A 25,893-nucleotide genomic window follows, 5' to 3' on the forward strand; every position below is an offset into this window, starting at 1 on the left:
TTCAGACAGGGCTGAACTTTATAGGATGACATTCCCAACAGTGTGTCAGATATACTGCTCACATTTCCTCTCTGCATGAGTCAGATGTTACAGAGAGACTACAACTGAAAACGTGCGGTTGGAAGGAAGAATCTATTTCTCTCCGTAGGCCATCTTTAACCAAAAAATTGTCACTGTACCCCATAACCAGACATGCTTATCTGAGTTTGCTCATTTCCGCTCTGCCTATACCCCCCATTGCTCTCTTAAATCTCTGTCCTCCTGCACTGTTCACCCATTTAAACTCTGCTAGTCTTTGGTTGACTCATCAGCTTCCTCCTCCTCCACTTTAGCAAGCTTCTCACTAGCCTTGCCCTATGATTTGACCTTGTTGCATCTCAAGGAGAATTGATTTCTCTTTTGGTCTTTCTGTGAAACCTTATCTCAACAGTGCTCAGAGGAAATTCCTCTTACCTCGGAGCTGGATGGAGTTAATTCTCTTTCAGGAGGACACTTTTCACTCTATTTTATCGGTCTGCATTTCTCTCCCTCTCTTTCTCTCTCTTTATCTCTCATTCCTCCTCCTTCTTTTCTACCCATCTTCTCTATGGTACATGCAGAAATACAGAAATAGAGCAGGCATGATTAATGCAACATCTATTGCCACAAAACATTAGCTTTGCTCAATCTTTTTATGCTTGGCTGCTGTTGGGGAAATTGTTACTCATATACCTACACTGTTGCTGAATTATCACATCAGCTGATATGTCAAACAGTTTGATTGCTAAAAATACAAGGGATAGTTAAGACATTAATGTATTATTAATACATTTTTAAAACATTTTTCCTCAATAAGTCATAATGATATGGGAAACAATATTCTGCTACTACAAGCACTGCAGAAGTAGATTGCTGTATTTAAAAAAAAGGTAAAATGCGTTTTTAAAAGGGTATGTTTAAACAAAACAAAAGTGACCAGGCATGTTGGCTTTGAAGCTGATAAATCTCTTATATATCAATAGTGCATCTGCAGATGTACAACATGTACAACAACCAGATTGTTTTTGGTCTGTTTTTGGTCTGTAATTTTCCCAGTGACTTGTGACCTGAAATGCATTTGAATAATCTATAGCTGTGCTTAAGAGTGCAAACATATTCAATAGTGCAATACAGAATTTGAGCAAGCACCAAGACATTTTTAAATTGTGTGGATCACACACATATTGTATTACACAGATATTTTATTACACTGTCATAACTCCCCAGCTCTCTCAATATGCCATTCTCTTATGGCTAGAACAAAAAGTAAAGAAAGCTCTGCTTACTTTGGTGTCATCTCAATATATTATACAAGTACACATAGGTATTTCAGTTTCAAATACAAAGAACTTCATTTCAGAGCTGTATATTATAATACATGCATATTAATCACAACAAAAGCAAATTACATAACGGGATATTAATAAGACACATATGATCTACAGAGACATCAGGAAATTACATGAGAGTAAATATTCTACATGAAAAACACAGCAGTGGCACTTTGCAAATACTAGAAAGCTGCACTGTGAAGAATCATCTGTGCCTCTTTCCACTTTGTGATCAGAGAGACTGTTGAAGCATACAGAACATTTTCCAGGCTTTGACTCCCAGGTGTCTTGTAGCCCCAGGATTCCCAGTAAGTACTCAGCCAGGCTGCCTTGGTAAATGCACTAATGTGACACCATAATCACACACAGGTGCATTTTTGTGCTTCACAGAGCAACAGCATCAGGCTGTTGGTGCTTGCAGGTGTCAGCACTGGTGTGTGTCATAAAAATTATACATTTTGTGTGTTTGCAAGTGTTTGCATGTGCTTAAAAATGTATTGTGTTTGTATTAAGTACATGTTTTAAGAATACTAAAATACCTTAATATTGTCACTCATTAATTCACAAAATGAAACCATGCACATCCTGCACTGCTGTGGTCTTTAATGGTCTTTGACAGAGGACACTGCAATGAAGCCAATGAAACTATGGGAGTCAGAGGAACAGCAACCTCCACCTTCCTTTGCTCCACACACTGATGAGTCACACACACACGCACACACATGCACACACACACACTCAGACACACATGCACACACACACACACACACACTCACACACACACACACAGATGCACTCACACACACAATGGGTTGCCTTCCCACCAGTCCAATAACAGGCCTATTCATTAGAGTCTCTTACAGACAGTATTGACAACCTGCTGACACACAGTCACTCCAGCATAAACAAATAGAGCAACAGAGAAGAGCAATGGAGGGAGCAGAAGAAGGGAAGAGACTTGTTATAGTGGCTTTTTGACTGAGGGGTTTTCTCTTCAAACCAGGAGTAGTGATTCATTTTATCTAGAGCTACCACCTCTGCTACTTCTACCCACCCACATACATCATCTCTCTCTCTCACACACACACATAAATACACACAACAACACACACGATGACTTGTCACATTAATCTTGCATTCTAGGTCACCCCTGAGATATGTCGCCTATTCTAATTACAATTATGGGGATATGTCTTGCCGCGTAAAGGAGTAATTGAAAGGTGAACTAGGTCAAGTGCTAGTGCACTGGACTATCTCATCACACAGCACTATGTCACAGCCACCCACCACTTGCCAGAAAAGAAATTCCAAAAATAAAATATTTTCTCTCTAAAATAACACAATGAAGTCTAAAGCTAGTGGCCTGCTTTCTAAATAAATGTGTTCACTTAACTAAAATAACAGAATCTTTGATTTAGCAGTGAGCTTGCAGGGTGTGAGATTTACCATTTACAGGTGCTAATAATTCATGATTGTTTATAATATGGAAATACTGACATCAAGAAATAGTCACACATAGCTTGTTCAACATTTTTCACTGCCAAATTTTCTCAACTTTCAGCTGCACAAAAGTGTTCCAGTTATATCTTGGATATGGAAAGAATGCAAAGTGCCCCTAAAGGGACACACTATGCCATGCATAGCAAATATCTGGCTCATTAAGGAGTTTTAATTACTGTGTCACTTTGACATAAACAAAGACAACAGAGCAGTCATGGAGAAAATGGGGGAAACTGCTGATCTCCTCTAAGACATATTTTGTGGTGTCTCTTTAAGCTGACCTCTCGAAGCAGGTAAATGTGTGCTGTTAGAGGAAGGGGGGGTTGGAGAGTTAGGTGAACAGAGTGAGCGGTAGCTACGCAGACAAGTCAACAGAGAGACACATTTTATGAAGACAGATGAGACCAGAGCGGGCACACAAAGACAAAGACAAAGAGACAGGCTGTGTGGCCCTGAGCTCAGGAGGTCAGCTCTGACTCAAACAGACAAGAGATGAGACATAAAACAACATTCAAAAACCTACTTATTTTGACTGAAGCTCCTCAAAAAACTTTGAGATGAAGCTAACAAAGCTGAATATCTCTGGAATGCTTGTAAGACATTTATCATCCAGCATTTTGGGTGATAGGGGAAGGATATTACAGCTATGTCTTATCTAAAAGCAGATGGAGAGGCTCTACATCAACAAGAGCACGGTGATCATGTCCACTATTAGCTTGCCATTGTTCTCTCACTGCTGTGCTCTGTCCTTTGTCCAGATCAACACAGCGGCAGCAATAGCCCTATACCCCTTACGTGGTGCAGAGCTTTGTATACAGCAAACTACTCAGCACGTCACAAACCCATGGCCATTATCATTATCAGTACTGTCATCGCTATCACAGTAGTCAGTGCCGAGCATCCCAGATCACCCACGAAGACTGTTATTGTGAATTTGTGAATCGAACATCACGAATAGAACAGTACTGGAAAAAGGTTTTTTGCCCAAGGTCATACTAAACAAAGGACAGCAATAGACTAAACGCCACACAGACACAGCTGGTGATGCATTCGGTTTACATAGACATTGTACACGCGTTTGCATTTTTATCAAATGATGACCTATATGCTGCCATTTGTCAGAGATATGTTATCACAACCTTGCACATTTATATCAATGACCTGAATCGGGGGATTTTCTGATTGGAGGTCAAGATTGGCCAGCACCAAAATTGTAAAGGTCATTACAATGACATTACCCTTTTTAGAGGAGGAAAGCCGGAAATGTCAAAACGCTCAGCGACCACATCATCATGTAAATGGAGCACAATGTTAGTCGATTGGCAGTATTTCAGTGTCCACACACACAACTTAAATAAGAGGAGTCTAGTTGAGCTTTTTAGTGGGGTAGTTCTGACCGTCAGAAGCAATGAAAAATCCAAAGTTAGTATTTTCAAGCTAAGGTACATTGTCACTGTTTAAACAACACTCAGTGTCCTGAAAAGGCAGAAAACATGCTATTACACAACATAAGTCACATTCCATGAGTTACTTCTTTCACAACTGTATTGTCAAACACTTCAGTTAAAATAGACCTGCTGTAATTACTAAGCTCAGATCGTTGCTTATTGAGTGAGCTCACCTCTGGTGGTACAGCAGTGGTTAAGAGTTAGCTCTACTAGTAACAAGTCCTGGCCAAAAATAATTTATGGTAGCTGCAATCACCTGCAATCTGATCAAGACTGAGCTTGTCGAACTGCTAAATGAGGCCCAAGTGAGGACACAAAACAAAATTTCAAAAATGTCAATGTAGGGGCAAGTTTCTCCATTTAAACAGTCATTCTTACAGACATAAACTTTACAAGCGATACTTTTAACTCACGGGGAACATTTTTTTCAATGAGCACACCTCAAACTCACACATCTCGGACTACACGACTCCCTATAATCATCAGAGATGTCTGCTTGAAAAACATGCCTCCCGGGACAGCAGAAGAGCAGAGCTGCTCCTGAATCAGCCCAGGCATGCGTTAAAACAAAGTGGCCTTTCCGACAGAGCACATAGCAACACATACGCACTACAAACAAATGCACACTCAATAGCCACACACAGTCTCTCAGACAAATTAGAAGACTCTAGAACACTTTCACATGCTCTGCGTCGTTTATTGAAAACAGATGCACATCCCTCCTACTATGACCACACATAGAAGTGGACTATGTGGTAAGCTCCCATCCTTGTGTGAATGTACAAGCTGACTAAATAGAGCACAGAAACTACACAAAATACTTCTCTCAGACATGGCCACTGTGAGACCGGAATACTAAAGAAGAAAACACTGGCTGACTCAGATCAACCCTGTACAATAACTGTGCTGTACTGTGCTGATTTTCATTAGTTTCCATTTTAAAATTGCATTTATGTTATGTCCTGCTTGCTCATCACTGGTTGTTTTATAGAAAGTTTACATAGAAACTGGTTTCTACTCTAAGAAATCCCTTAAAGAAATGTACTTGTCAAATGTCAAATGTGTTTGTGTGTACATTTGCATATGCTCAGTTGTCCTAAGTTAGAACGAAACCAAATTTGTCACTTCAGCCTTTCTGGCAGGACATGAGAATGGTGGAGAATGGTGGAGAGAATCATGTGACCAACAGCCCATAATGATACAGTCCAGTTCCAAACACTTTGACCTTCACTGTCATCACTTGCACCTGCTATATTAATGGCACACTATTAACGTAATTACAAGCATTAACCATGATGTAAAGGTTAATCCCAGCCAGCATTTACTACTGACAGATGTTTGTGTAGAATGGAAACCAAACAAGTTTAGTAGGGATTAGTGATTAAACAACATGACTGACCTCTCCAAAATCCCATGCACCAAAAAGAAACAACTCACCCAAAATCATGTTGTACGGTGCCTTTGGTGTCCCTGGATTGACAAGTACTCCCACCCTACCCCCGTCTCTCCTGCTTTCGCCAAGGAACAATGGCTCCCAAATGTCTTTTCAGAGTTCCCCTCCACTCTCCAGAAAGAGGCAACTCAGAGAAGCAGCGCTAGATGTGAGGAGAGACTGCTGTTGCTGCTGCTGTTGCTGCACATGCCATCCCTTGCGCCTGCCCTCTCCAGGTAAAAAGCTGAGTCTTAGTGTGTGAGTGTGTGTGTGTGTGTGTGTGTGTGTGTGTGTGTGAGTGTGTGTGTGTGTGTGTGTGTGTGTGTGTTTGTGTGTGTGTGAGTGACAGTGTTAGTGAGAGAATAAGAGAGAGAGATAGAGAATCTGTGTGTGTGGAGGAGGGGGTCCCGAGTTTCTGCAGTTGTGGCTCAGGTAAGCCTGAGGAGAGTATAGAGGGGGGTAGAAGCAGGGGAGGGTAGAGAGAGAGAGGGGAGTCAGAGAGAGGAGGGGGAGCCTAAAGTGTGATAGCCAATCACAGAGGGAGCCGAGATCATCTTCTCCACAGCAGCCAGGAGGAATTGCGGTGGTCTTCAGCAAACAGCTGACAAGCAGTTTCTTCTCAATTGTATGATTTCACAGGGGGCTTCTGAGGGAAGATCTTCAGTGTACTCTAATGTCAGTGCCTTGTTTGGTCTCTCTCTATAAAACACACATTGCCTTTCCTACTCTAGCTTTCTCTCCCTCTCTCTGCTCCTTGTTTTTTTTGGGTTGGGTATAACCTAAAGGCACCTTACATGCCTCTGCTCTGATTGGTGGCAGCCTCGACCAATGGGAACAGCAGCAGACACTTGTCATCATGCAGAGTGGAAGACATGAAGGAGAGAAAGAGCTTAACTGAAAATGCCCTTTCTCCAACCGCTGTTTCTGCCTCTCATTGCCCACACTCTCCTCACATAGCTCTCCTTCACAAAGAGCCTGATTATGAGAGCTGTTTATGCTGTATGTTGTTTATTCCCCCTCCCCCCTGTCTGTCCTTTGACTCCATGTATATGTAGAGTAGTTAAAAGATTAACCTTCATCTGTGCGCCTCTATCCTTTTCTCTTTCTCTCCCTTCATCTCTTAACCTGCCCAGGCAAGGTTACACATTTTATCAACCCCTCTGTTTTCGTCAAAGGGGTGGAATTTAAACTGGGAGTGGAGCAAGGAGTGGAGGGGTGGCAAGCAGAAGGAGAGATGAAATAGAAAGCGACAGAGTGGAGGAAGCAGAAGAAGGAGGGGCAGAGATTAAACTAAATACAAACTGACAGAGGGACGAAGAGACATGGAGTGACAAGAAGAGACAACCGGGAGGATGGAAGACAGACATAGACAGACAGAGTCAGACACAGGAGAAAGACTGCAGAGAATCAAACTGTGGACCATAGCAATGCAGTCACTAATTGAAGAGGAGCTTCGCAGCCAGCTTCTTATGGTCCGCTTCCTCCACACCGAGAAGCCACTCAAGCAATGTTTGCTGTCATGTCCAACAGTTCTCTTTGCCCCTCTCTCTCTCCCTCCCTCTCTCTCCAGTTTCCCCCATGCAGAGGAATCACAGTGTAGCTAGAGAGGGGGAGACCTTTTCAAAATCACACAGCCATGATGCTATTGAGAAGCTCAGCGCTTAAAAGAAGGCTTAACAAAGCTGTCAAAAAATTAATCCCCTTGGGCGGGAATGCTTGCAAACACACAGACACAAACACGTGAGCCTGGGGCAACTGAAAATGTTGCCTGATGTTCATAGTACCTCCTCTTGTCCTGTTCTCTCTCTTTCTCCCTTTTCTTTTCTGTTGTTTCCCCCCTTTCCCCTTCCCCCCTTCTCACGCTCTTAGGCTAAGGCTGTGAGTCACAGGGTGTTGGAGTGAATACTAAGGAGGCTGGCTGACACCTCTCATACAGTGCCCCTCTGCACAACAGCTCCACTGCACACATTCAATCTATTGTATGTAAACACTGGCAGAAATAGAGGGGTCACAAACATCCACAGTTGACTAAAAGCTTAAAGTATTATTGAACACATGGGAGCTGTTACCAACGTGCATAAAAATACCTCCCACTCCCAGGACTGCCACCAAGATCCAGGAATAATTTATTAAACACACTGAATAATGAGCCAGAAAGTGGCAAATGTGGGCCAAATATCTTCTAATAAAAAGGCACAATCAGGCAAATTATAAATGCAAGGTGAGCCCGTGAGTCCTTGTATAAAACACACATTGGCTCTGCAGGAAATGGACTGAGCACTGAGAATATACATTTATGAATATGGGACAATAGTTATCAATAAAGCTATGTGTGCAAGTTCCTCCGTGAGCATCTGTTTGTGTGTCAGCAAAAGAGTTGAGATAAGGTTTCCTCATTAGTCGTGTTGGTATCAATAATTCAGACCCAGTCCTTGTTGGCGTTCAATGGGCCGAGTGCTAATGTACTGTTGGGCCAATGGGGGCCCAGGGCACAGCGCCACTTTAATGGATGTCATGATGAGAGGGTGAAATCAGAGCATGGAGATCCTGTATCATCCATAGGCAAGAAGAGGGAGGAGGACAGAGGAGAGCAGAGGCGTGAGGAGACAGGTGTGGGGGGAGGACAGATGGCATTATTAGGTATTTGAGGAAAGGGGTGATGGAGAGAAAACTGGTAAAAGGCAGAGGAAAGAAAGGAGGAAATTGGGCCATTAGTGCCTCACTTTGCTATTGTCTACAGATTAATCATTCTGAAGTTGATGTACTAACCTCTATATCCTCTGGATGGGAAAGCATAACAACTCACATATAAGTAGCCACTAGGGAAATATTTTAAATGAATAGTGACTTAACAATATATCATTTACTATTCATTTGAATTGCTGGAGCTACTACACTCACGAGTGCCTTTTCAAGAGCAGAATTGCCTTATGTACGGATACTTTTATAGGTACAACCTTTTCAAATGATTTCTAATAATTTCTTAGGAAAAGATTTTAGTTTTGTACAAACTAGGGAAAATAGGAATTTCCTTGAAGATCGGCCCCTTCAGAACCACTTTGCATATTCAGCTGTTATAAGACACTTTTGTAGTGTTTTTCTTTGAATGCACAATGTTTGACACAATGTTTGAAAGGCTTTTATAGCATGAACAACAGATGGAACTTCTGTCTATGCTAATTGGCTCATTCAAAGTTTTTTTTCCTGCTGATTGATGGTTACTCTGTAGTTAATCTCTACTACTACTAACTGAACTGTGAGGAATGATCTTGCTTTATAGGAACAGCATTATAAACAGTTCTCTGTGAAGCAGAAGGAGAGTTTTTTTGTGCACTTTCTTGTGTGCGCTTTCTGTATATCTATCTATCAAGAGATTAATTTCTGATCCTAACAATGAATTTACAAAAATGTGCCAGGCTTTGAATCAGAATATTTATGGTAATTATGTGTGTTGTTTTCAGTTACTTATATTATATTATTGTTTTTTATTTTAAAATGTTGCATCCTATTATATAATATATGATATTTTAACTTATGTTTAAATTAGGTTTTGTCGGTTAATGTTTTTATTATTCTTTATCCACTTAATTTTTTTTTTATTTTATTTTATTATATTTCTAATTGAGCATTAGTGTGAATTTTTTATCAATTTAATTTTTTGTTCTAATTTTTTTGTTATAAACTTTTCATTTTCTGATGAAACAATTTAATAAATAAAGGTTGATTGATTGAGCGATTGACAAGTGCTTCAACTCTGAGTCCTTTAACAATGAAAATGAATATTTTTAATGCCCATTGTTAAGAGTGAAGATGCCTTTATATTTTCTGTTTCTTTCTGAAATGATGCTGTTGCCTGTTGTGTTCACACGTGGTGATGTACTTTGTTTTTGTTTGTGTTTTTAAAAATATGGGCAAAATATGTAGATTCAACCAGCACGGTACATGACTTTCTTATTCTAGAGCATGAGAATTAAATGTCAGACTTAAACTTGTATTTGCTATTTGTGAGAACATTGTATTTACTGAGGCTGAAACCCAGGAAATATATCCTGAAATGCCAGATGCTCAATCCACAAAATGCTTAGATACAGTATACACATATAAACATGGTGTGAATAAATGCTCTGCTAAACCTTGTTGGTGATTAGTGGTTAACTTGTGCTGCCCTCTGTTGGTATAAAGTTGTAATCACAGGCCATGGGACACTGCAGTCTGACAAAAGTATTCCAGCTTTAGCAAGCTCTGTATTAGACAAAGTCGGGAAAAGGTCCATAAGGAAAAATATCTCAAGTAATTATTCTTATTGTCATATCCAAACATACATGGTAAAAAAGAGAACAAAACTGAAGTTGGACACCTTACCCACCTTACACCCAGCACTAAAAAAGTGCGTTTTGCTGCAGTCTCCATTTTGTCTCAACATGTAAACAAAATGCCCCTCATCCCACACAAACACTTAAGATATCACTGTAAAGAGCAAGATGTAGCACATAAAAGACAAAGCCAATGTCCACTACAGAGGACTTAAAATGAATAGGCTGGGTCTCCAGCTACATGCTACAAACAAACTAGCCATAGTGCATGAAGCCAGTATCCTAAGTGGAACTGTTTTTGTTGGCAAAACTGTTTTGTTGGTGAATTAGCCAAGGTGCATCTGGAGCCACATTGCAGAATGTAAAATAAATCATTGCTCAGTGTGAAGGACTTATAAGGCCTTATAATGCCAGGTGATGTGCAGAAAAAGCCTGTGAGGGATATATCTATCCTGAATGAATGAGCACATCAAACTCCAGCAATCATACAATCTTATCGCATGTCTTTTTCATTCTTTCCTGCAGGAGAAACACAATAAATTTACACTCACTGAAATCTGCCAGACAGACTCTAACTCACTTCCTACAAAAGCTCAAATGCAGTGTCAAAATGCAGCTTTGTTGATCATAAATTCTAATCATATTTCATCTGCCTTGGCCTGCGGGCACTTTGTGACTCTCCAGAAATGTTAGTTTGCCCTTTCTCCTCATCCACAGTCTGTTTGAATGATATAATGAAAAAGATTTTAGTTCAAACACAGTCCCCACCTAGGTCCTAAATCATACCCTAGGAGTGTCCTGGCACTGTGGTGGTGAATTTAGAGACTGCCTACAAAGGTCAAAGGTCAGGGCAGCAGGCAATATACGTTCCCTCTTAATGTGGCAGAGCATTTTCTAAAGCTACAAGACAATAAATTAAAGCTATAAACTATAACAATAAAATCATTACTAACCCCAAAGGAAAGCATACGTCTCTAAATATGGCAAATAAATAGTGTATCATGGCACACACTCCAGCTAATGGCTTTATTAAAAGACTGAACAGCACATTAAAAATACTGTAAGTCAGTACAGTATGGATGAATGGATCTCTGCATTCCCGTTGAACTTGCCTGAGCTTGCAAGTCTGACAGGGAGGCATTTCAGTTTGCAACTGTGAGAGATGATCAGCTCACTAAATTTAGAGTATTGATCAGGTGTAGATGTGGGCAGGTAATATGGAATGCTGTACAACACGTTTTCCTTTACTCTAGGAAAGATATTAAGAGATTAGGATACGCTTGTTGTGTTTTAATTGTTACAAATGAAGTGGAATTTTTGGGGCTTAGAAAACAGTTGTTGGAAACAATCCTGAACAGAAAAATGGTAGAACGGAAGTCAATTAAAATAAAGGCTAGTAAATAAAATTTTAAAACGCCTTAAAACCTTCCATTTTAGAGGTCATTTTAATATTTATAGACAGAGCTGGAAAATGAATATATAACTGCTAATCATGAATATTCTATAAATGATTTACTGAGAAACATTTTTCAACCTTTCACAATATTTTTCTCATTATTTTGTTTTTATATGCTACTAATTGTTTCACTTTGTGTGTTTATTGTGCACCACTAATGTATGCATTTGTTCTTTCTATGTTATTATTTTGGCAACATGAGAATATTGTTTGAGAGAATTGCACTAAATTAACAGATCACGAATACAAAAAATGTATACTGTTCTTTGTTGTTGATGTTTTTTTTTAGGATACGTGGATTTGTGTACACAGGAGGGTGTGCCTGTCCTGTGAATCCACGCCTGCCTACAGAGATGAAGAATGTTGATGTTGACTGTCACACTCTCGCATGTCTCTGACATTTTTACACCATCACCAGAGGACAGTACCTGTCTGTTTTCCACCACATTTGTGTATGGTTAAAGTTCATGTTTGATCTAAATCTTTGCAACAATAATTTTTTTAATGCTTCTCTTACAAGGTGGACCACTTGGGGATGACACATTCCTGCTCATCATAATCCAAAATTGTATGCATTTGGAACATATAAATTTTAAGTAATTATCCTCTCTACTGATCATAGTTTATTTTTAAAGCTCAGACATTCCACAGTTGAAAAAATAAAGAGGAACTACAACCCTGCTAAAAATTGTACAACTCATTTTGATCCAACAATATCTACGAATGGTGCACACACTGACATAAAAAAACTTTTTCTTATTCATGCATTACAACACAAACCTTTGCCATGTTAAACACACTCACACACATGCGTGCAAACACAAAATAAGATCAACATCAGTCAAAAAGGCAGGGGGAGTTTTCAAGAGTGACACACATACAGAAATTATCATTCACTCAAAAGCAGTTTATCTGTGCTGCCTATGAGCATAATAAGTCATAAAAATCTCTTACAATATTCAATACATTTTTATGACATGGGAACAAAATATAAGCACAGTGAACTGAGTTTTTTATTGCTCATAAAAGACATTACTACATCATTTTTTTTCAAAGGAGCAGGCAAATACATAACGACAAACGGAAAAAGATTCATTTCTTACCTGTGCTCCACATTGAATGCACCTCTTGTCCTCCTGCTGCTTTTACTGCGTCCAATCTAACTCTATAGAGGCACACTGAGAAACAGCTATTTCCCCTGCGAATTCCCTCGCAGCATGAAACTGTTCAAGCAAAAAGATCCTTGACTGTTCTCAATAATTTGAAAACATTTCAAAAGGTGAATATGTGAAAGACATAGCCTTGCACCCACAATGGTAATGTAAAGGACATGTGGATATAAAAACCCACAAACACATTGCTTCTATAACCTCCCCACCATCCTGTCTCCTCCCTCCCTTCTATCTCAGCCCTGTGTGAAAACAAAGCAAGAGCATGAGATTCCAGCAGCTAATCGTGGCAGACCTTAATACATGAGGGCAGTTGTGTTGGAGGAAAGAGAGAGCAGAGAGTTGAATGCTGTGGCAGAAGGCTAGGAGGGGAGGAAAGGAGTCAAATGTCTATGAAGGCATGAGGTGTAAAAGTGAGGTACAGTGCACAGACATATGAAAAAATTACTTGTGATACATCATGTGGCTGTCTGCTAACTGTTCCGCATGACCACAAGCAACAAAGCATATTCTTTATTACTGACGCTCTCAACTGCAACAGCTCATTTGAAAAATATTATATGGCCACTTTCAGCCCAAAATGTGATGATAAAGGAGGGTAAACAGTAATGGTTGGGAAAAACAGAAACATTTTTGATTGTGCCAACAGTAACACACGCATGCAGAAATCCAGAAGGAGATGTTATTTTGCAGCGTCTGTGGTAAGCAGCCACCTGCCATACAAGCTAGTTTGAACCCCTGTATCATGTCATCATATGTACAGCAGACGTTCGATTCACTCCAGGCCTACTGCGCAGTAAGCCATTACATAGTATCGCTTCTCAAAGGGTCGTCAACTATAAGATACACACAGTATAGCAGTCACATATTCTCAGCATTATAAGCAGGCACACTGCAAAGCGCTCCCTTGGGCACAGTGCAGGAAGATGAGGTTAGAAGGGGAAGGACAGCAGTTTACAGTTGTAAGCATATTTCAGCACCCAGGGGCCTAAAGGGTAGTGTTGCAGGGACAAACTGCAGACCAGGACAGTCCCTGTCTGTCACACTAATAAACACACTATTGTAACTTACAAACCATTAAAAATAAACAATGTGTTATGGTCATGTGTATGATGTACATGATGTGTACTTGTGTATATATGTGCTGTAGGCCTATTGTTTTCCTAAATAAATGAAAAAATATTAACAATAACAAGAAAGGACCAGAGAAATGTGCAAATACCATTCTTAAATCCGTCATTGCCAACAGGGGGAGTCAAGTTCCTACATTTTCTCTAGTGACAAATTTTTCATTTTAGTGTTAATGTGATCAAAAGTTTTAAATAGATTTCATTTAATCTTTTGAACAAAACTATATATTTATAAGTTTACAATGCTTAAACCAAACAAAACAGACGTCATCAATTGCTATTTCACAGCTGTGATTTACAGTGCCTTCAAAGATTTTGTCCACATTTTTACCCTCTGTTCCAATACAATACTGACATGTCCATTATGTGCACTGAAAGAATCCCAGTAATTTCACCATAGAGTCAGACAGAGCTCTTCCTAATGAGATTCCACTGAAACTGTGTGGGGACGATGTCCACAGTGAGTAGACCTGCAGTTGGTGCTTGTTTTTTTGGGTACACAATTTTCATTTAGTGTAAATATCGATGTACGGTAGTTCAGCCCAGAGACACTGTGGAGAAACTAATAATAGTTTAAAAAAAATAATAATAATAATAATAATAAAATAAATTAATTAATTATACAATATTACACAAAAAACTACTTGCAGTGAAATCATAAATTAAAAGACAATCACACAAACACTGTAACAATTGCAAACAAACAAAGAAGTATTATCTGCAAAATATGTCTAATGTTGCAGAAGCCATTTTTATAAAAATTAGTATTTTTGAATTATAATTATTAGTGCATTTTAAATTTGCAGCTGTGAAAGATGGAAATATTTGAATTGTTATCTTAAATTAATTTCTGTATTATTACAGTTAATCTTCAAAGTAATAGTGTCCTATGAATAAAGTGAAGTAAGAGGTGCAGGTAGAAAATCTTTTGTTGAAAACGATGAGGTGTGGTTGAAAGCTTGGAAAAGAACAGTAAGCCCTTGAGACATGTTGGGATCCAAGAAGAAATATCTTGTGAAAGCCTTATAGAAATGAGCGTCAGTAGGGTCAAAATTAGCTAATATTGAACTTAAAGCCAAATCTAATTTCTTGTGTGTATAATTGAAGTTGATCAGGTGTCCTACACACTGTAGATGTCCCTATAACACACCTGCTGATTGTGTTTTGCCTCCTGCAGCACTGATACCAACTGACTTGTAGTTGTCGCACATGTAGATTATACTAAACTGTGAAAATAATAAAACTAAGAAATTATGCAGCCTAAGAGCCCATATTTAAAAAAAAAACTTGGATCAGCTACACTCTGCCTGATTAAACCTTTAAAGTCAGGTGACCTCACATTCCCAACACAGTCCCCCTACTTTCAGCTTCAGCAGAATTTAATGAGGCAAAAGTGAAAACACCTGAGCTTCTGAGGTATCAGTCTACATTTGCACAGACAGTGTGAAGTAGGTACATGTTGGGTTACTGAAGCAATGGCCAGTATAGATGTACTGACAACCAGGTTCTACTATTATGACAAAATGTACAGTCATGATTTACGTGAGCTAAGCTTTGCTGACTGGCCATTTAGAGAGGAATGTAACTGCACACCTGAAAAGGTAAGGAGGCTGTGCTTTAGCAGACATCCTGTAGAGTCTGTGATTGAGAAGTTTTATGAAAAACAATATAGTAAATCACAAAGGGAATTGGTCTGCAGTGAAGGTATCTGTTTGATGGTATGAATACAGTTTCCTACAGAATTTGTCAGAATATTTACTGTAATTTGCATTAATCTACACCATATATGATTCTTCAATCCAAGGCTGTGATAGCTTGGGATCTATGGATAACCAGGTGCCAGTTTTAGTTTAATTGCATCAGATATCCAGTGCACAGGCCCTTTGCCCAGCTTAGTCTTGTCATGATGGATGGGCTGCTGACACCTCATTTGAGGGGTAGCACTAAATGCCATGTTACCAGCTCATAACACCCTGCCACCTACTTTTTTTCTCTATTGTATTGAATGTTTCATCTTCCCCTTTTTTACTTAGATTTCTCAAAGGAAAAGTACTTCAGGCATAAAGGCATCAGTTGCTTGTTGTGTGCTTTGCAGATGGCCAAGGCTGGCTTTGTCCATTGCCCTAGTGAGAATGAGCCTGATGTTGCCTGCTGTTTCTTCTGTCTGATTGAGCTAGAGGGTTGGGAGCCAGAAGATGATCCCTGGTAGGAATAACATGTCAATTTCAACCTCAGCTCTCTATTGTCATTTTACCGTCTTTATAAGTTTAATTTAACTGAACAAAATTATGCCAGTGTCAGAAAGGGAAGCCAAAGCTTCAGGTCTGAAATGTTTCATTTATTATTCATAATTAAGTGTTACCTATAAATATTCAGAGATACATTTTTAAACGCACTAGTCAGCCACAACCTTAATACTACCGCATAGTGTTAAATCCAGGACCTCTAACCCTAATTCATGTGGATGAAATGCAGCGAATTTTTAATGCTAACTTTAAAACTGCTACAACAACCTTCACCAGTATGCCACAACAGTGAACCCTCCTGATTGTTTAAATGTTGTAGAAGATGGGGGGTCAACATGAGCACTGTGGCTGGTGTGCAACTATCCAGCCCTATATGCAGCAGGATGAGGAGCACAGTGTGTTCTGGCACTGGTCAGTTATTCATAATGACATAAATATCCATCACTTACTATGAGTAAATAAAAAATAATAATAATACATTCAGCTAATTTGAAATGTAATGTTTCTCACTGTGTTTTTGTTTTATTTAATGTGTGTATGTATGATTGATAGATGTAATATAAGTAAAAAAAATGACAAATGGCTCCTATAATGTTTTCTTTGCCCAGGTCTGAACATGTTAAACGCTCCCCAAGCTGTGGATTCTTAACCATGAAGAAAGACTTCACTGAGCTGACTGTGGCGGAATTCTATCACATGGAAAAAGAGAGGCTAAAGGTCTACCTTGTAAGTGTCCTTCCTTCCTATGTAGATGGTATCCAGAAACTTTAATAAGGTTAATTCCACTTTGTTTTCCTAGAGAAAGGTTTGTCATAAGAAGATGGCATATTTGAGAGATGACATAGATCATACGCTTGAGAGCCTCAAATCTCAGTTGGACACCATTTAACATCTAATACCCTGATTCCAACACTGAGGCTGCACCTGTTGTCTTTATTCAACAGATTGATGTAACAAGTTTAATTTGTCAATAAAGGTTTAAAGAGTTTTATACTTTTCTTGTAGTGTTGTCTTTAACCACAAGGTGGCGCTTTTGCACTAAAGCACAAAACAGCAATTGTCCTCTGTCACAGACACAGGCTATTTTTTGGAGTTTCTAGTCTCTCACTCCAAACCTTTACAAAGACGGTCTGCAATGAAAGCGCACATTGAGCAGGATTACAATGTGTTCTATATTCCCTCTTTTCAAACAAATACTTACCATTTTCCTGAACGTGCCACCATCCCACCCCTTTTCAAACCTTGACCCTGGACAGATGGCCTGAAGCCCCTCCCTTTCAATACCAACTGTTGCCCTAGTAACATCTGTTACATATAGGGGGACAGTTCGGACTGACAGGGCTCACCAGGACACTTACCTAACCCTCAGAGGAAGACTTGGATTTAAACACTGAGGGACAGTGCATATGATGATGGCAACTGCATAAAGCTCTGTCATAATGAAATGTTTCAATGCTCTTATTAAGTACTCCAAGAACAAATGTTGAACAGTAGAAATATTAGCTGGCTCTTTGGGCACAGGGAGAGACTCACTCAATGGGAAGCTCAGCCTGATGAAGTGCAGGATTAAAAGATGCTATCCCTTCTCTAACCTTCCAGTGGTTCTGGATTAGTGTCTAATGTAACACTCTGGCCACTGAGCACAGATCAGCTGCTTAATTCTCCTTTATCCGCTCACTGCAGTGCAAATTGAAGAGGGAATATTTCTAGCCAAAACGTAGAAGACCCATAGGTGATGTTTGTAATGAAAACTATTGTGCTTTAGTTTTTGAGGACTTTCTTTTGCAATGTCCCCATTTTTTCCTGTAATCTGTGTACATCCTGTCAATGAATGTTTCCTAAGGAATAATGTTTGCTAATGAGACATTGATTTTTATGTGTAGCTAAGTGGCATGGTATTTGCATATGTAGACAGATCATGAGGAGGGTGTTTACAGTAATTGCTAATGTAAGTCTAATCAGGGCTTATACCCACATCCCATGTCAATACACGATGTCCCATGGCCTGACTTCTGTTCTGTAGAACAGATGTGATAGGTTTATCTGTGGGAATGTGGATGTTGAGTTTGGCCCCTTATGGTTGTCCCCACCCCCACCTTTTTTTTTAAGCAATACTAACTATGAACTCATTGATGTTTTTGAAACAATTAATGAAGTAGCAATTACCAAAAAGCAAAATACACCTCACATAGTGCTGGTTCTTTTCTGGTCTAATTAACACACTGTGATGAACAGTTTGCACCAAATACCTCATAGTGCAGTTTTCTAACTGTGTCTGCTAAACAAACTAAACAGTGAGTGTAGCAGATGGACAAACAAAACAGATGTTACCAACAGAAAGTTTACAACCTGAGCTTTCCGTCAGGCCCCATCTGTTGCTCCTGCAACCGGTACCTCCCTCTACTCCTCTAGTGATTCTCCTCTCTCCTCATCAGCATCTATAACCATGCCCTGTACCCCGATGCTCCGAATGCTGCTTTTACCTTCTTGCCTGACCTGGTTTACCCATACATAAACCAAGGACAGATGAATTTAAATGTTTTATCTTTTGTGTTATAATTTGTTTTAGTTTGTTGGCTTGACTCAGTCTAAAAGGTACTTTATGAATAAACAAAGCAGGACTACCAATGAAAAGGTTAGCATGTAAACAACTTAGCTGAACTAAACTCGTCTTATTGTGTGTAGATCGCAGTGAATTTATGGACAGATCACCAGAGCAAAGGATGCTCTGAGTTACACTCTTCTTAGCATTATAAAAAGAAATTAAAAGCTTTTCAGTTTTTCCCGTCTTCACCTCTAGTGTTATCCTACATCTCTTGCAATGGGGCAGGCTGGCTGCTTGCTCTATCAGACACTACGGGCCCTCCTATCCCCTGTTTTTCATGCCCTTTTCGAAAGGGACCTCCATCTGCCCAGCAACTTCCACAATGCAGTGGGCGTTTAGGGGGGGGGGGGCAGGGTAAACACGACAGCATCCAGATCCCATTAGAAGCTCTTTAACTCCTACACCCTAGTTCTTTTGGAGAACTCTGGGAGGAGAGCACCCACCCCTTATCCTCATGCACACAATGTCACCTTTTAAACCCACTCCCGTAGGTAATGTCTGCAAGCTGCCCTCTTTCCTCGCTTCCCCTACATCTTTGTTTGTTATTTTATGTCAGTTTCATAATGATTATTTGTCTGAACCAGAACCATCCTTTAATTTAGGTGCAATAAATTTTACTAAAGTTTTACATGGTCAAGAAAAGTTTGAATTATTCATAAAACCTATATTCACCCCACTGAGAATGACCTAACCTCATCATTTTAACTCACCATCCTTTTATTCCTACATCTTCTCATAGTGCCAGCTCTGCCATCCTGTATTGTTTTGCTCTGTCTTTCCCCACATCTCTGCCTCCCTACATCTCCTTGGTCTTTCTTCAACCAGCTGCTCCTCTAAGTCTGGGGTGTCTCCATTTCAGGGTGCTCCACCTCTCAACCTGGGCACTCATATCCCTAAGCTCCCCACAGAGTGTGTGTGTGTCTGTGCGTGAACATGTGTGCATGCACACTGTGGCTTGAGAGGAAGGGAGGGGATCACTGTGTTCGCCCCAGCTTAAAGGCAGAGGGATTACCGGCACACAGACACTGATTAAAGCCTTCCAGCCTCCTATGGCCCCATTAATACATTCTTAATCACAATGCTTTATCCCTCCATCCAGAGCCTATGGATCAGGACCTTTTCATTTTAGTGGGAGCCACTCTTGTTTGGCCAGTAGATTAAGTGTGCTGCACACAGAAACTAAAATTTAAACACAATTGAGAGAACAAGCTTTAAACTGCAAAACTTTCTCAGTTTTTTTTTTTCAGTTTTTGTCTACAATGTCATCTTCCACAGCCATTGTGTATCTTTCCCTGTTGTGTCAATGTGAATCATCCTCATTACTGGAAGTACAATGATAGGCGCTAGAAAACAGAGTCAAATCACTTGTATGGGAAAACATTCTTGGCCAATAAAAACGGACTGATTCTGATACAGACAACGTAAATTAAATTAAAAATCACAAAGACAAAAAAAGTTTAGGATTCAAGAGAATTCATTTTTGTGGACTGATGTCAGACATGACCTTACTCTCCCAGGGGACTGAGCCACAGGTCGTGCTCTGCAGCCTGCAGCCTTGGCCAAGTCGGCATTACAGAGCATGTGTTTCCTTCCCACTAAGACACCCTCATGCCCTTGTCATAGATAGGAGCCACTCGATGCATTTACCACTTGTCCTGTAAGGTTAGGACTTTTTTACCCATTTAATATTATTTATAAATTTAATGACAGTTATGTTTTACAGCATTTAAATATAAATCAATACAAAATTCTAAACCTAAAAGATCTAGAAATCTTTTTCATTATCTCTATGTTCCTAAATTGTTCCATGTAACAAAGTATCTCTCCATTACCATGCCTCAATCTCCTGTGGTTGCTCTCCATTGTTCTGTTATGTACAGTAATCTTGTATCCAAAGTTAATTTATGTGGATTATTTCCATATCCACCCACTCATGTATTTGGACTCAGGAGGATAATCTCCCCCCCAACCACCACTACAATTTTTGCTGTAACAAAACGGCAAAGACACAAAGAGAGTGTGTGCCAGCTAACTCTGTCAATAAATTCTTACAGGCCAAACGTCTGTCTGTGTGTAGAGCTATGTGTCATTGCTATCCCAAGGCTGACACACAAGAGCAGAGAGGACAAACTAATAAATGAGGAGCAAGGACCTCAGTCGCCTCATCTGCCCTTTCCTTCTCTTTGCTCCTCTCTTTTCCCCCAACATACTGATTCCCCTTCCCTCTCTCTTTCCTCTCTCTCATGCCCTTACTCTCCTCTTTCTCTCTCTTCCCAAATTGGCCCAGCTGTCCATCAGCACCCCACAGTTACCCCAGCTGTCTGCCCTCCCCAGACAAGAAACCCTACAACAATACAGGTCACAGGTCAAGAGAAAGAACAGGCTGCGTTCACAATGGACCAGTGGCGCCTCGTAAAACAATCATTCCATTTTTCTCCTCCACTCTTTCTCCACTGTTGCCAGGACTGGAAAAGACAAACCTTTGGAGAGGTAGTTGAAGAGGGGGGAAATCCTCTTGGACAACAGCCTCTGAGGCACCTTTTCCTTTTTACAATTGCCTTAAGGACCACAATGATAAACACACTTGTACACACCAGCTCTCGCTCTCACCACTTCATTTTGCACTTTACCCCCCTTTTCTTTCTTTATTCAGAGTAATCATGCCCTTTAACATGACCACTAAAGTCAAATCTGAGACTCTTGTCATCACTTCAACGATATTAATGTAGTAATACAGTTTGAGCTGATTTGAAGCAGCATCAGAATATAAAATGTCATTACTTCTTTGCTGAAAGTCTTACAAGTCCTGTGAATATCCATTGTTAGTTAATTGTATAAGAAGAAATAAATTAAAGAATCATATTCTTATGCTGTCTCTGAACAGAAATTAGAAATCAGGTGTGTAGAGTTAATCTGAATTAATTCTTTGAAAATCGGGTCTTGCCCTACAGTGTTTTGGCATGAGCTAGATGGGAAAATGGGACATGTGGGAGAGAAAGCAAATGATGGAGACTCAGAAAAGCCTCTGTGACACATTCACCTGTTCCCCAGAGCTGTTTTCCCATGGCCCACAACAGCCTCCCGCCTGACCTGATAGGAACCCCTGACCAAGCCCCTGAATGACATCATACACACACACACACACACCATCACACATCCTGCAACAGAGCCCAGATGCCTTTATGGCCACAAAGTGTTCCTTTATTCCAAGAACTTCTTGCACATTCTCCGGTATTGTGTTAGATGTTGTGAAATGAACTAAAGCCACAATGATCTAAATTTTCATGTTCTTTAGTCAAAGTTTCAATTAATCATCTATGTGTTATACCATGCTAAGAACGATGCACATAATTACTACTATATTTGAAGTAATATATTAGAAGTAAAACAGGTAAAACTGCGTGTGACTCTATTAGCTGCTGTTGATTCACCTATTTAAAACAACTACACTAATTGTAAATTACCTTAATTCAAATGACGGCGGGAATGTTTTAAACTTAGTTAAGAAGTATCATTTAATTTGATACTTTTTGGACACCTCACCTTATTATTGATATTCAAGTAATGTCCAGATGAACTGATCAATAGGGGCTTCACATACTCAATTAGATAAAGGCATTAACTTTGTGTTGAACAGAAATGTCATTGTACTACAAGTCTGCAATGATGATAAATGTGTTTTGTTGTACAGGATGCCAGCAAAACAGAAAACACATTTCAAACATGGTTACTATGGAAATAGCATATAATATAAGAATATTTATTCTATTAAGTGCCAAACAGCAAAATATTTACAACAGTATGGCATGACAAAATTGTGACACCAAATGAACATGTACCTGAACAACCTCAAATAAATAATTTAAATACAGTAGAGCTGCCAGTGTCTGACAACAAACCAAGAAGACAGTGGAATAAAAAGTGTGCTGAGAAAAATATAAAAAGGACAAGACATTAACAAAATAAATATTAAATACAGATATAAATAAACACATTGCTTTTCTTGTGACCAGAGGGATTGCTGCAGGTGTCACACATTTCTTTTAATATGCAGACATGCAGGATTAAAAAGATTTTCATGTATTTGTTCAAACTGTCTATAAAATGATAAGACTGGATATGTTATTTTTCACTCAGTAACAACCATCAGGGCAACTTATTCAGAAATAATTAAAATGCAAATATCAACAAATAATCAGAACAAAAAAGAATAAATAAAACATTAAACGTTATGGGTGCATGTATCAGGTAGATTCAGTTAAGGTGATGAGTGTTTCTCTGAGCACTGAGTGCTCTCCCAGAGTACTAGACAACGTAAATGGAGACCATTTTTTCAATGCAGACGTTAACACGGCCATTGTTTTTACAGCTGTTTATTCAGGAGCCAGTTTCATAGCAGTTATTCACTGGTCCCCTCAACTGTTCATGGTCAAATTTCATATGGTACCCATCTGAGAGGTGACCAGGTGAGAGGAAGTGAAGGAGTCAAAGGCCACATCCAGGGGCAGCTCATAGCGTGAAGCCTGAAAAAGTGGGTGGCCCTGAGGCCCCCCTGGTAGGCCACCTGCTGTGGAAGTGGGGTAATGGTGGGCTGAGAGGTAGTGGGCATGGTGGCCAGAGTGGGGTGTGTAGTTCCTCTCTGACTCATGGGGTGAGGCCTCCTGCTTCAAGGCAAAGGTGCCACTGATGCTAAGAGGGGGAGTGAGTGGGCCGTCGTATGGTGGGGTTCCACTGCTGCACTCGTTAGGGGATGGGTTGTCATATACAGGACCCTTAAAACTCTTCATGTGTAGGAGGTGGGATGCCTCTAGGGAGCCATAGGGGGGGCTGGGAAGGCCTGGGGATGGGTAGCTGAGGGCATGACCAGCCTGACCCCCCACACCCGAGCTGCCACACTTGTCTTCCAACTTGTTGAGCATCACTGGACTTGGTCCCAGCTGCAGGGAGCCAGCCACAAGGTTACTGGTGGGCTGAGAAAGCCCTTTACACAGCATCTCCACAAAGCCATGGCTCTCTGGGGACTGGCCACTCTCAAGCACCTCTGACAGAGCCCAGATGTAGTTGCGTGCCAGCCGTAAAGTCTCAATCTTTGATAGCTTCTGTGTTTTAGAGTAACAGGGCATCACTCTACGCAGATTATCCAGGGCATCGTTCAGACCGTGCATTCGAGAACGTTCTCTGGCATTAGCCTTCATCCGCCGGGCACGAAACCTCTCCTGTCTAGCTTTGGTCATTTTTTTCTTCTTAGGGCCTCTCCTTTTGGGAGCCTTTTCTCCATTTGGTCCAATCTCCTCTTCATCCTCCTCTTCCTCTTCCTCGTCCATGTCTTCACTGCCCAGTTCTGTGCAGGAGAGGATCCGGCCACCTACAGTCAGGCCATGATGCCCCCTCATTTCTGGGCTTTCCTCTCCATCTTGTGAGCTGCCATCCTCTTCCAGCCAGCCAAGGGAGCTCACCAGCTCACTCACATCTCCAGTTTTCCCAAAAGGTTTGGTCATCATTGTGATCTAAGGAAACATCGTATTAAATATCAGTCAGTACCTCCATACAACGTTTAATGTGTGTAAATGCATCATGCTCCTCCCTAAAATGTAAATGTACAATTTTGTATTGTAGCCACAAGAATTATGAACAGTGCCTGATCCAGTGACGGTAAACTGTGGCATGACATACTGAATGAGCTCTCTCGTTTCAGCACTGCAGTGTGGACAGCTCACTCATGTCACTTAGGTAGCTGTCCAAACATACCAAGTATTTGGTAACAAAAGTCTTATTACTTAAAATGTATTGTTTTGTGATATTATGAATAGATAGGTGGTTTTAGACGGTGGCTCTCCTGCTGTTTTGCTGTAGTGGTTTTAGAGACGCTGACAATCTGGGACACGACAGGATTTACCCAGCATTCAAAGCTCAAAGATTAAATAGACAACATGTAAAAAAATCACCAAACATGTAGACAAGTCGATTTAACGTTAGACAAAGTGGATTTCTTATTTATTTTTAAGTGATTTTTTTTTTTTATAAATGCAAACAGTATAAATCATGTAAGAATTTAAAGTTATTTTAAGTAAAACTGTCCCAGTTAATTACGGTGACTTAGAGCGTAAAAGTGGAACAGATTATTGTAATTTATGAATTCAGAACTTCAGATTCACAACTTTGCTAATGTGCTACGGAGCCTCATTAATAGTGTTTTATATTATAAATGTGTTTTATATTATTTTACTATATATATGCTTGTGTATATGTTTAGTAGATATATTTTTTTATATACAGAACCTAAAGCTAAAAATTACAATAAAATTAAACTCACCTGCCTGGATTCAGCGCTCACTCTTTGTGACGGAGAAGTAAAAACGGACTAATTTACAAAGATCAGCAACTGAATAAGTCCAGAGTTGCTGCGTTTCTTGCTTTACCCCTGTCAAAACTCTTCTGCTCCCTCAGATATCCATGAGCGTGCATGGAACTTTCATCTCCAAATGGCACGATCCGGCTGATTTTTTTGCCTTTACCACAGTAAGCCCCTCCCCCTGGCGCCCCACCCACCGTCAATTCGTCCAAACACGCGTGGCGGGCTCGTGGCCAGAAGCTTGAGCCATGTTAAATGTGATGTGGCCCATAGAGAGAACGCGCCCCAGCATCCACTGGGTACCAATTCCTTAAGTATAAATCAGGACTTCCAAAAAACATTAAGCAGGCTATGACGAGTCAGAACGGAAAATGCACCCACGTTGGTAACCACGTCATAAATATGGCCTAAATCATCTTAAACCATCAGTTGGAACAGTTTCTTCAACAACAACAGGCAGATTCTTCTCCCCACAAACACCAACTTGCGCACTTTTAAGGTCTCACTTGTAAAATTTTAATTTCACATTATATTAATTAAGTTAATTAAAAACATTAATTATCAATATTATGGTTTTCTTTGGGGCTATAAAGCTCGCCTCATCTCACACTGTTTTTGTGCATTGTCACTTCAGACCTTTGAATAGTTGTTGCATGGAGGTCAGTTGGCTGCTGTATGTAAGTCTCCCTCGTGTTTGTATTTTTCTAGTAAACCAGTTCTCTTCATGTAATAGAGTCTTGGGCGTGGGGTAAATATTTGAGATTTCAGTGTAATGTGCAGGGTTGCTGCCAGTCAATTTCAGCGTGTAACCCGCATTAAAAACTTAAAGCTCTATTTTAGCCCGTGGATGATAAATATTTGCAAATGTGGGACAAACCACAAACACACACAAA

The 25,893-nt window shown here is 40.1% G+C and overlaps 3 protein-coding genes across 5 annotated transcripts in view; 1 reads left to right on the forward strand and 2 right to left on the reverse strand.

Moving 5' to 3' along the window:
- znf385a (zinc finger protein 385A) overlaps nucleotides 1–12,629 on the reverse strand; it is a 58,017-nt gene extending 45,388 nt beyond the window's left edge. Inside the window, exon 1 of one of the 3 annotated variants that reach the window (XM_067526802.1) lies at nucleotides 12,602–12,629. In XM_067526802.1, the coding sequence (XP_067382903.1) occupies nucleotides 12,602–12,614 (13 nt within the window). In that variant the 5' untranslated portion in view covers nucleotides 12,615–12,629. Of the gene's footprint in view, nucleotides 1–5,734; nucleotides 6,414–12,601 lie in introns of those variants that run through there. The other 2 variants (XM_067526803.1, XM_067526805.1) reach the window with 2 other exon arrangements.
- A 2,643-nt stretch (nucleotides 12,630–15,272) lies between these two features.
- birc5b (baculoviral IAP repeat containing 5b) lies at nucleotides 15,273–16,932 on the forward strand. The gene is made up of 4 exons (XM_067528303.1): nucleotides 15,273–15,398; nucleotides 15,893–16,002; nucleotides 16,652–16,769; nucleotides 16,843–16,932. The coding sequence occupies exons 1-4, from the start codon at nucleotides 15,273–15,275 to the stop codon at nucleotides 16,930–16,932; spliced, it is 444 nt and encodes a 147-aa protein (XP_067384404.1).
- A 5,125-nt stretch (nucleotides 16,933–22,057) lies between these two features.
- neurod4 (neuronal differentiation 4) lies at nucleotides 22,058–25,272 on the reverse strand. The gene is made up of 2 exons (XM_067528608.1): nucleotides 24,962–25,272; nucleotides 22,058–24,155 (listed from the first exon to the last, which is right to left on the reverse strand). The coding sequence occupies exon 2, from the start codon at nucleotides 24,147–24,149 to the stop codon at nucleotides 23,085–23,087; it is 1,065 nt and encodes a 354-aa protein (XP_067384709.1). The 5' UTR covers nucleotides 24,150–24,155; nucleotides 24,962–25,272; the 3' UTR covers nucleotides 22,058–23,084.
- Nucleotides 25,273–25,893: the final 621 nt, after the last annotated feature.

This window comes from Channa argus, chromosome 13 (assembly GCF_033026475.1).
Source record: "Channa argus isolate prfri chromosome 13, Channa argus male v1.0, whole genome shotgun sequence".
Lineage (NCBI taxonomy): Eukaryota > Metazoa > Chordata > Actinopteri > Anabantiformes > Channidae > Channa > Channa argus.